At 38.3% G+C, this 12246-nt stretch overlaps 1 protein-coding gene across 4 annotated transcripts in view; it reads left to right on the forward strand.

Moving 5' to 3' along the window:
- elna (elastin a) overlaps positions 1-12246 on the forward strand; it is an 81976-nt gene that overhangs the window by 38565 nt on the left and 31165 nt on the right. For 3 of the 4 annotated variants that reach the window (XM_051930726.1, XM_051930727.1, XM_051930728.1), the window contains exons 9-21: positions 185-247; positions 920-970; positions 1745-1813; positions 2807-2836; positions 3254-3319; positions 6955-6993; positions 7155-7205; positions 7881-7946; positions 9103-9258; positions 10145-10180; positions 10869-11048; positions 11136-11441; positions 12140-12169. In XM_051930726.1, coding sequence (XP_051786686.1) covers positions 185-247; positions 920-970; positions 1745-1813; positions 2807-2836; positions 3254-3319; positions 6955-6993; positions 7155-7205; positions 7881-7946; positions 9103-9258; positions 10145-10180; positions 10869-11048; positions 11136-11441; positions 12140-12169 — 1143 coding nt within the window. Of the gene's footprint in view, positions 1-184; positions 248-919; positions 971-1744; positions 1814-2806; positions 2837-3253; positions 3320-6954; positions 6994-7154; positions 7206-7880; positions 7947-9102; positions 9259-10144; positions 10181-10868; positions 11442-12139; positions 12170-12246 lie in introns of all 4 variants that reach the window. The other variant, XM_051930729.1, reaches the window with a different exon arrangement.

Raw genomic sequence — 12246 nt, forward strand, 5'->3', positions numbered from 1 at the left:
AATTTGGAAGAAATTACCAAATCATGTGCTTGAAGCAGAGATCATAACATTTTCATCTGGAATAAGATATTCGGACAATTTAGCTCTTAGTAAACCACATAAGCTTGATGAACTGAATGGTGTTCTGCTTACTTGTAAGACTTCTTATATTCTTATTCTGTCCATTATATTGTTTCTACCCCAGGATCTGTAATTCCACAGACAGGAGTCCGACCAGGAGTTGGGGCCAAACCAGGAAAAATACCAGGTAGGATGATCTTAGTATTTCTTTGAATGCCTGTCATCATTGAGTAGAGCATGAGAAGGTATTGCAGTTTGTGTAATTGTCCACAAAGGCATATTAAACTTCAGTAATGTATTTCCATATTGTTAAGCAGTGTAATAATTAATGTAATTAATAATTTAGAAAGGAAAGCCACCTATTCTTTTTTACGAGTCTCTTGGTGTGACAGTATCTCCCTTCTGTCAATTGTGATTTCAATAAGGAATGCAATATTTTGAGTCTGCATGAGTTCCTATACAATAGGATATTGAAATTTTATATCTTAAATTGGATTTTTCAGGTCAAATTATGTATTATTGTCTCCCCTTTTTAACCAATAATGTAATTGTTTGAATAGTGGGAAAGAACATATTTCCTTTGGTGCTTGTTTATGAAGTTGCTGAGTAGTCTCTTTTCAGCATTCCTACTGAGGGGCTGGCAGCATTCCTTCTTAGTGAGTAGTGAAGTGGCAGAAGAATGTTTTGAACTAGCTTATTGTTCAGCTACAGGAGAAAACAATATTCATCTTTATTTTCTTGTCAAAAGTATCTTTACATTATGGCAACAGGATGATATTTTATCATTAGCTATATTATTCAGAAAGCTATCTGGTTCTGTATTTTGTATAATGCTATTTCTACTTTTTTCCTGGCACAGGTGTTGGCATCCCTGGCCTCTATCCTGGAGGCATCATTCCTGGGGGCCCAGGTAGGGATACTTTACAAAGCAGTCTTACTTTTTTAGTCTTTTAAAAGTCCCCTTTTTCATGTAAACCTATCACACTTTATGATTTTTTCCAGAGATTTTTAGTAACAGACTTCATTTACATAATCTTGGTCTGTCAAAGTGTGCTCCCATGACTATCACTTCTATAGTTTGATATTCCAAGTAACTCAGTCCAACCAGTCTGTGACATGTACCAATCTGTCATAGTTAAGTCATAGGGTGGGCTCTGTGTGTTAGTGCTCATCTGAGCACAATGTATATAATACAACTATGAGGAATAAGGAATGCAGGTGTTCTGGGCATCTCTTACAAACTCTTACAAAAGAAAAGTTATCAGTATCATGTCACTTGTTATATACAGTATACCATTGTTTTAGATTAGAAAAAAGATGAAAAAAGGCCAGGGCTGCAGCTGAATTCGCCACATCTCTAAAGCCTTTGTACAGCACTGGCATTAACAAATAGCTCATTATTGGCTGTCAGAAAGGTACAGGTTCATAATACTTTGGAAGGTCATGTAATTTGCAGTCTCCTACAATTTCTAATTATGTAATCTGCCATCCTTTGGCGACAACTTCAGCAACTGTAGTCATTAAGTTTATCATTCCCTCCAAATTTAAGTCATGCATTTTGCCACCTAAACAGTGAAGATTTTCTTTGTTTCAAAGTGTCACTGTCACATCTCTACTGTTAAAGGGTACAGACATATCTTTTTCCTCTACATCACAGATATTACTACTTATATTTTTAATATAGGTGTTGCACATCAAGGAACTGGAGTTGTACCTGGGGTTCCTACTGGAACTGGAGTCAAGCCGAAACCAGGTAATCTAAAGTCATCTTGCACTAGAGCCATTAGTGCTAGAGCCTAAGTTGGAGCACAGATGTAGTGCCGCAACTATGACAAAAGGTTATGAAGAATAGCAGAACAGAGGCATGGATTCTATAGGAATGGTTGAAATGGAGCATAGTGTGGGGCATAGCAGTAGTATCAGAGATGCAGCTCAACATAGGAAGAAATTTTAATATTGAACAGCAGGAACTAGGCCATAGAAATAGTAAGTGTTCACAGAGTTAGCATACGTGTGAAAGCTATGGTATAATGTTTAAAGAATGTCTGAGCCAAAACACAGCATATACAGGAAACAGCTGTGTTAAAGCAACTGCAGCTTTTCTAGGGCACAACAGCATAATTTTAAGCATGCATGCAAGATAAGAATGCAAAAACCAGTAAACAGTCAGTCAGTCAGTCAGTCATTATCCAAACCGCTATATCCTAACACAGGCTCATGGGGGTTGCTGGAGCCAATCCCAGACAACACAGGGCGCAAGGCAGGAAACAAACCCCAGGCAGGGCGCCAGCCCACCACAGCCAGTAAACAGTGTCATGTGAAATGGAAGAGCAGGAAAATAACTGTTACATTTAGAGGCATGCCAAAGTTAGGGCACTAGTAGGAGTGACAGAGTGATAATGGGACATTATACTTGTGCAAGGGCCACAAGCAAGGCAAAGTATTTGCAGAATTTGTAGAGTTGAGGTCTGGTATCTGAAGATGTGGAGATGGAGTAACGCATTACTAGGCGTGCCAGACTTGAATGAGCACATGGTGAGCAAGAACTGCAGATGCACAGCACAGCATTGACCTAGGGGACAGTTGCTCGGGTCTCACATCTGCATGAGTGCCAGAGGATGATGTCATGTTAGTTAAGTCAGAGTCTGACTACATACAGTATGAACTGTAACGTTTGTTATGTTGAAATGTAAATCCTGGATAAATTGTAATAATTTTAAAATAATGTGTTTGTATCTGTTACTAGGTGCTGGAGGTCCATATTCAGTATTTGGTGGTATGTATTAACATTACAAATTACTTCATGTTAGCTAATTATTATGTACCACCTTAATTAATTACTGTATACCTCTTAAAATAATAAATGCAGCTCCCTAGGGCCCCCTGCTTTCAGTCTGCTCCAAGCATTCCAACATAATTCACTGTGTGCCTCTGCTTGATTTGTAAAATAAACATGTTTAAAGAAAAATATTTAGATGTCTGTGTTTTAGTAAGGTAAGCATTTAGAGATACACCTTTAGTAAAAGGAGTTGTTGGATGCTCACGTTCATTAAAATAAACACTAAGCACTATCCAAGATTGTGTGTTCAAAGTTATGAATGCAAAACAGTTACCAGGCTCTGTGCATGACTTGCAGATTTTAAGAAAGCTGCTGTAAGTTTCCAAACTCATATTCTCATTTCGACATCTACAGGATTTGGAGGTGGACAGCTGCCAGGAGTTCCCTTTGGATACCCCATCAAAGCGCCCAAGCAACAAGGTATGGCACACTCTGTTGGTCATGCCACATAGTTTTAGTAACACATTGTCATCTTGGAGCAGACAAGAAATAACTGTTTGAGGTTGGAGATGATCAGAGTCAAAATGAGATTTTACAGTTGTCAGCCAATATGAGATGGAATCAGAACAGCAAGTGCAGGAGCAACTGAAAGAATGGCTTGCATCTGCTGTTGTGAGTGTGAGCAGAAGTTCAGCTTAGCCATGAAAATGATCAGAAATCAGTTCAGCTTCAGAAGTATGGAATATTTTATGTGGTCTTTTTTACAGGTGGAAGAGTAGGGCACTACCAGGATTCAGGTTTGACAGTCTGAAGGGAATGCCCTTATCTGTGAATAGAGCTGTATAAATGAGCTGTCCATATTGTAATTAACAGAATTAAACACCCCTTTTAGTCTAAATGACTCAAAAGGACCCCCAGAATTCCATATAATTTGAACTGGATTTTACCAAACATGTGGTCTCAAAATTAGGGCAATCTGAATCCTTTTTGGGTGAAATTAGACTGTTATACTTGCAAACTCTCCCTGGGTGTATAGAGCAGGAGCTGGGATGACTATTAACAACACTTAATGTGAGGTTTAATGTGTCTTAATGTAATAATGTAAGATTTTCTGCACTTTGTATGTGAGCCTATCACACTTTTCAGTGAATGTAGGTTATTCATATGACATACTGTATGATAAACAAATACAGATAATATCTGGTAGACATAATTTCTCATCAAAAAGGGCATAGAGTCTTACTTCAATGTCATGCTTTTAATTCTCATTTTATTTTTATACCTCAGTTTACAGACCCTACCAGGCTCAGTATGGAATCAGGGACTACGGTTATGTTTTCCGGCCACAGGTCATGTATGGTGCGTCAGGGTCCATAAATATTGAAAGAAATAGGGTTCCCCACTATCATGTGAGGAGGGTTTGGCAGCCCTATATGCATATGCAAGAGTTACATCTTACCACCATACCAAAGGAAATGCTTACTCACTGTGTTTGCTTAGTCTTAGAAAGCTTGATAGACATCACATCCATTGCTTTGCCAGCTACAAGGCAAACAGGGATTGGTGTGTTGCCAGCAGGCTATAGAATTTTGGGACAAGTTGCCATCTCACACTTCCCTTTAAATTAATTGATTAATCATTGCATACATTCTCACTGTAACAATTTTGCTATTATTTTTTATCTGGAGCAGGAATCTGAAAAGACAGTCTAGCTGCAGATTAATGACAAAAATGAAAAATGATGAAACTTGCAGTGCTAGGTACAATTTCTGTATTCATGAGCATTATTGGTGGTGCATTTCTGGTTTCAGAGTAAATTTTGATTTCTCCTAGTTGGCTTTAATGCTATATTTTCTTTTTTGTTATAAAAAAGTTTGTCCATAATCGCTGCTTGATTATGTATGCTGCATGCTGATTTGTGTGTGAGTGGACCTTGAGATGTAGTGGCACACCATAAGGTTTGTCCATGTATTCCACCTGATGTTGCTGGGATTCGCACAGTACCCCAGTGAACATGTAGTGCCAAAATTGGTTTAAAAACAATGCAAGAATGACAGGATACGTAATAAAATGGCAAATTATTGAACAAAAGGAAGCATGGGTTGGGCCAAAGACAAACAGATCTTGCCACACTGCAAGACAAAGACAGGAGCGCCACTTTTATTTATTAAATGGATGTATTTTTCTAGCTTATCCCGATGAGAGGCCTTTAACACAAAAGCCAGTGAGGCCTTCTAATTAGTGTCTGAGTATCATCTTCATGGTGGCCCAGTCCTGTACCAGGAGGTGATGGAATAATGGATATCAAGTTTTGTCTACCTAAACTAAGATCATTCAGTTATTAAGTAAGAGTTTAAACGAAAAGACCCTTCAGAGTTATCTGTCCCATATTTCTGCAACCTGTTTGTAACTGTAGTAGTGGGTGGCATTACTAATATGCTTTGGCTTTAGGGAAGGTAGAGAATTATTCTGGAATTCTGCTGAACAATCTTCAAAAACTCAAAAGGTGTTTAAAATGTAAGCAGAACCAAATTTAACAGGAGATGTCAACTTTTGGCCCTGACAGGAGTCCCTTGCCTAACATTTCAATCAGTTAATTAATCAAAATCCAATTACTTCATCAACCACCAGTACTCCTCTGATTCTAGCTCATGGACATAACAGTTCACATTTTCACTAACTACGGCATTTTTGTTAATCTCAGTTCATAATTCTATTAACCACTCAGCATCAGTAAGGATTGCTCATATTTTTACTGACCTTACTGTACTTCTTAGTTCACGTTTCTCCTAAACCCTAATACTCCTTTCAAACCCAGTTTATATTTTTATTGACCAGTTATATATTTTTCTAACCAATGATGCCACACTGATCACCCATACTCTTTTGACCACAGTTTCTTATTCCCAATTTTTTATTTTCCAAAGGTGATCCTCTGAATCAGTTTTATATTTTCATTGACAACTGTGACTTCAGTTGTCCCAGTTCACATTTCCAGTGACCAGTAAAATAGTGGAAAAATTCTGCACACCACAGAAGCTCCATTGACCTGACTGCATATTTGTATTCACCACTTGTATGTACCCCATGACCCTATTTCTCTGTCCCCTCGCCATTGGTACACTTCTGACTCCAGGTTAGTCACTGCTGTCTCAATGGTCCAGATTATTTTATTTTGTTTTACATTTTCACTGATTAATGGGGCTCCAACTGCTCTATTTCATATTTTTCACTTTTGAGTGGTGTCCAATTACATTGGTCCATTGATGGTTATATACAGATATCCCAATGATCTCACTGTGTTTTTCCAGTGTCAACATTATCTGACCACCATGCCTTTGGTGTTCCCGGTTCTTATTTTCACTAATCATTAATGCTCTTTTGATGATGTTCAGATTTTTACTGACCAGAGATGCTTCATTAAAGCCAGATCACGTTTGAAGTGACAACAAGTAGACATCTTTTCCCAGTTCAGATTTCCACTACTCCGTTTGCACTCCTTTGACCACCTGGCTCCACCACTGAATACCTGTGCTCTGCTGTCCACATACCATTTTATCTTTGACCACTGTAGTATACATAAATCCCAGTCCAAACATCGCTCAATAATTTCAATAAACATTCCCACTCACTATTAAAGTTCAATGAACAGTAGTCCAATTGTGACTCACCATACCTAATTCCATTTGCCAATGTACCTCGTATGTAGAGGATATAGCATAAGCACATCAGAGAAGATTCTCAAAAGTCAAAGGTTGCTTTACTGACAAGCAAAGGACTATGGGAGTGCCACCAAGCAGAAACTGAGCAAGTTGTTGGCAAGTGATTGTGAAATGACCTAAGTTCTCAGCTCTCACATACCCCTTTACATTAACTGATTTATCAGTGCATAGATGTAGTATGTACTGATAAAGATATAGTTGTAGATGTAGTTACTAACAGTATGCCAGCTTACCGTATATGGGATTTTTTTCACCAAAATGTGGACATGTTCAGGTGGTGAAATATTGTGAGTTTCTTTATTTGAATTGGTGGTTCCAAAGATTCTGTCAATCAAATGAAAATTTGAAGAAAGTGATTCTGGATGCTTACAAATGCACCTTTACTTCCTGCAGGAGTCTTCGGTGGCCCATATGGTGGACAATACCCATTTGGTAAGCAGGATGTGGTATTCTATGGGGCCTTGATGTGGGAGAGCTTTGCATGAAGGGGATGGAAACTTAGAATTAATCTGGGAAGTTCTGTTTGCTTCCATTATTACTTTCCTAGAAGTAAAGCTTTCCGCTATGTTACTTTGAATTTATGTTTTGTGCAGGTTATGGTGGCCTTGGAGCTGGAGGAAAACCTGGGTATCCCACTGCTACAGGTGGGAAGAATATTTTTATTTTACTCTACTAAAATTAATTTAGGTATATATGGAGAAACACAGGGATGAAATGCAGCTCTTCAGTCACATCAGTAAGAATTGTCACAAACTTTAGACTTCTCTGATCTTTCATTTAACTTTACTATTTCATGCTGATTGAAGTTAGAATGCCACTTTATTTTTCTCTCTCTTTTTTCTTCTAGAGGAAGTGTGGCCTTGTGACTAGGCTTTAGGCTGTGCAGTGCTTGTTCAGTCCTATTTAGTAATTCAGTCTGTGACTTACAAAAGCTCAAGCTGTTTTGAGAATAGGAACCAACTAATGACTAGACTGAAGCTGCTCCAACCAGAGCATGAAAATAAAATTGAGCTTTCAGTCTCCGTGTTCATCAACAGTGGAAAACAAGAGACAGCACAAGTTTTCCCTTTTTAGCTATGAGTTTAGCTCATATTGAAAGATGCTATAAAGTTTGTTTTTGTGTGCCCACTTGTTTGCTTAAGCTAATGTTTATATGCTTATCTTGCAGTGCGATATCACCTTTAATTTTTTTCAATAGAGCTCTATGATCCCCCGAAACGTTTTTGTCAGTAGAAACAGCAAATACATATACCGTACTGTATACTGTATTACTGGTGTTGTGCTACCACCTGCTGGTCTAATGTATTGTTGGTTTGTAGGTGTTGGACTTCAAGCAGCTGCGGCAGCAGCGCAAGCTAAAGCAGCAGCAAAAGCTGCTAAATATGGTGAGCAGTGCATGCGTTTTACTATTTCTTTTTTTTTCTATCTTCTATTTTTTGTATATCATGGTGCAAAAATGGAATGCTTGGAGTACTTATGGCAAGACATAATCAGTCTAAAATAGTATGCACCAAGACAAGGGGTCAAGGGGTTAGCACTGCTGCCTCTTAATGCATAGTTTAATAGGGTTAAAGGATTATTATTTTCACATGTACAGAGTACAGTGAAATTCTCACCTGTACATGATGATCAACATGCATAACGTTGCACGTTCGGCCCTAATAATCACTATATCTACCTTACCTCACAACTTCCATCTTACTTTCCTTAAATAATTACCTTAACTAGTAACTTCTGTCTTCCTTACCTGAAGACAATAAGGTTTGAGAATATTATGTTATTATGCTTGTGCAGAGAGTGATCTTAGAAAGACAAACTGTATTATTAAAGCCCTCACACATTCTCCACAGTTACATTTCTTACTCTCCATGCTGAATAATGATAGAGGTTCATTGCACTCTCAACAATATGAACACCGACAGTTTTTATCCACAGCTCATAAAGTTACTATGCAGCCATTCATACTGACAAGTACTTGAATGTCTGTTGTGCAATATACTTTATATCATTGAATGTTGTTTTTAGATGTATAGTGCATGCGTTCATTGACTGTTGCTGGATTTATTACAGTGATCTGCCTATGGGAGACATGCAAGTAACAAGTTGACTATACTGTATACATGTGGCAGTAAACTTAAATTTCAACTTCCATTCACTGTCTTTTAAGTACTCTGGCTTCTTTCTTCATTTTGAAGAAGTCCATGTTAGGTTAATGAGCAGTTTCAAACTGCCCCATTGTGAAATTATGATGTACCCTGTCAGTTGGGATCCTATAGAAGCTGGTTCCTATGTTATGACAATTCTGGCAAAATAAAGGAAGAATATTAAGGGAAGGTCGCCTCAGAGCTCTACTGAAGACAGTCTATGTTTACGAAAACAGACATTTGTTGCTTTCTCTTGTGTCCTTGCTGCTGTCCAATTGCCTGACTGATGCAGTGGAGTCTCTGAGTGGTGAGCTCCCTGCTTAATACCAAAACAAAGAAAAATGAGATGTATTACAATAATTTCTAGATAATATTTCCAAATTTTAATAATTTTCAGGTCTCTACCCTGGAACTGGGGGCATTCCTGGTACCTTTCCTGGCACTGGAGGCATTCCTGGCACTGGAGGTATTCCTGGCACCTTTCCTGGCACTGGAGGCATTCCTGGCACCATCCCTGGAACTGGAGGTATCCCTGGTGTTTATCCTGGACAAGGTATTCAAATAATTAAGACACACAGTAAGTAACATTACAAAAGCAGAGACAGAAAATGTGAAATTCTATGAGGCACTGATGTCAAGACAAGAACCAACCCCAGGTGGGACACAAGACCCTTGCAGAGGGCACTTAACCAGATTTGCAAAGACAAAAGATATTGACCAGACTGAAATCTGAACACATATCCTAGGTGCTGTGAAACAATAGAGACTATGGTTTTGTTGACCAGGGGATGCTTGGTACAATAGACATTAATGCCTTTGGTTGGAAATATAATACAGTTACTGGTAACATCAGTAAGGGATTCTGCAAAATCTTCACGCTAGAGTTCTCTTTTCAAGGCTGTCTTGTCTTGTAAATGAGAAGGTAAACACAACTGGGGATACAGGAACTTAGTTTGTAGCATCCTTAACTAACAATATGTCGAGTGTTTTTGTTACTTGTTGGTCAGGCTGTTTATTGGGAGAAGTTTGTCAGGGATTTCTTTACGTTTAAACATCCTAAGAAAGAAATGTCAGACCACCTTTTGTCTCCCAATTTATATCCCACTCTTTTCTGTAACACAAACTTGAATGAAGTTATTCACTTAAACTGCTTGGATAGTTAAATCCAAACAGTAAAACATGATAAAAAATGTCTTTTCTGCTTAGGGAAAACCTTTCCTATTTCATTTGGAATTATTATCTAGATAAACACACCAGTATAATGAAATTTGTAATTATTAGAAAATATTTTTTAGCAAATCAGGCAATATGTGACATCCTGGCTGCCTTGTTTATTTCATTTGACTCAAAGGGACTTCACATGAGATACCATAGTCCAGAGTGTTCAAGTGTTGATTTGAGCTGAAATCATTTAGGTTTTTTTTTTTTAACTTTCTCAGGAATTCCTCAGATTGGTGCCAAGCCTCCTAAATATGGTATGAGACCCTTATTCCTTTGTTTTCTGAGAATACGCAAACCATTAATATATACACTATATACAATGAACCTTATTCCAAGCACACAACTATATATGTGTATGTGTATGTGTATGTGTGTGTATATATATATATATATATATATATATATATATATATATATATATATATACACCAGGGACATTCAAAAACTTTCCGCACTTTTATATTTTCGTTGGAAATGGTGAAGGCAGGAGAAGTAGTACTTTGGCATTAAAAAGTTGGTATGACTCTGGGAAAATTGCATCACAAATGAAGGTGGCTATTTAAAAAAGTGATGGAATTTGCTTTTGAAGTTCTTAATAAATAGAGTTAAAAAAAAGTGCGGAAACTTTTTTAACTTTCCTCATATATATATACTGTATATAATATATTTTATATATTATTTTGTATATTTTTTATTTATTTAGAACACGGATAGGTTAATGTCTTATTCACTGAGTCAGAAGGAATCTTCCATTTCTAAACTGAGAAGCATTATTATTTAACTATTTGACTAGAGTATGCCTTAGAGTGAAGGTGTAGGGAGAAGCTGCAATGTGTGTGAGTGTACAGAATGGTAGGAATGTTTGGACAGGTCAAGTAACGTTTATATTATTGATTCAAAAACTATAAACTTAATGTAGAACGTGACTTTTGATTCCTACAGGAGGTGGCTTAATCCCTGGAGCAGGAACAGGTGTTGTGCCAGGAGCAGGAACAGGTGTTATTCCCGGTGCAGGATTTGTGCCAGGAGCAGGCGTGCTTCCCGGAACAGGTGTTGTGCCAGGAGCAGGCATTGGAGCAGGAACAGGTGTTATTCCCGGTGCAGGATTTGTGCCAGGAGTAGGTGTGCTTCCCGGAACAGGTGTTGTGCCAGGAGCAGGCATTGGAGCAGGAACAGGTGTTCCTGGAAAAGGAATTGTGCCAGGAGCAGGCATACTTCCCGGAACAGGTGTTGTGCCAGGAGCGGGCATTGGGACAGGAGTAGGTGTTCCTGGAAAAGGAATTGTGCCAGGAGCAGGCGTACTTCCCGGGGCAGGAACTGTACCAGGAACAAGTTTACTTCCCGTGGGAGGAATTGTACCAGGAACCGGTGTACTTCCCGGGACAGTAGTTGTGCCAGGAGCAGGCATTGGGACAGGAGCAGGAGTTCCAGGAAAAGGAATTGTGCCTGGAGCAGGTGTACTTCCCGGAACAGGAGTTGTGCCAGGACAAGGCGCTCCTGTGGTAACAGGAGCAGGTGGGAAACTAGCTTGCTTTCTATTTGAAAAACTACTTTAAATATTTTCATCATTAGAGAATATTTTTCCACAATTGTAAACCTGTTTAAGACAAAAGCCTTTATTTTATATTACACCATTTGTAACCCTGCAAGAGTTTAGAAATACAGAACAATAACATAGTTTTAGTTATATATTTTGCAGTTATAGAAAGGACAGGTGACTTGACCAAAGTCACACTGTGAGTTTAAAAACTAATGTATCAGCCACTGGGTCATACTTTTCTGTCCAACAGAAGAAATTCCTTCTGTGTTAAGAACACTCCGACAAACCCCAAGACTGGTTTTAAAATACTTGGTGAGTATCTCAGTCTAAATTTGAACACCATGCCAGTCTAGTTTGGATTCAAAATTAATGAAGACTCTGATTTACTCTATGAGAGTCTTAAAATATATTTCAAGCATGCTTAAAATCATCAAACACTTTGTTATACACAGGATCCCAATATAAAACACTGAGTCATTCTCTCTGGATTGCAACACCACACTCACAAACCAGTTTAGCATGCTTTATCTGAACTCTAGACAGAGATAAAATAATATGCTATTCTAGTGGTGTAGTTTCATTACATTCTGTAGAGTAGAATGACCACCTCTTTTTTTCTACATGTGACTTTGGTTCTAAAGTAGACTGTCTTCTCCTTTGTTTGTCTCCCCAGGAACCCCAACTGGAGTGGGCCAGATCCCAGGTACTGAATGTTTCTTACTTTTACTCTTTAATGGGTTCTATGGGTCCTTGTTAGTCTTGAGCATAAAATTCAATCTG

This window comes from Erpetoichthys calabaricus, chromosome 8 (genome assembly GCF_900747795.2).
Source record: "Erpetoichthys calabaricus chromosome 8, fErpCal1.3, whole genome shotgun sequence".
Taxonomy (NCBI): domain Eukaryota; kingdom Metazoa; phylum Chordata; class Cladistia; order Polypteriformes; family Polypteridae; genus Erpetoichthys; species Erpetoichthys calabaricus.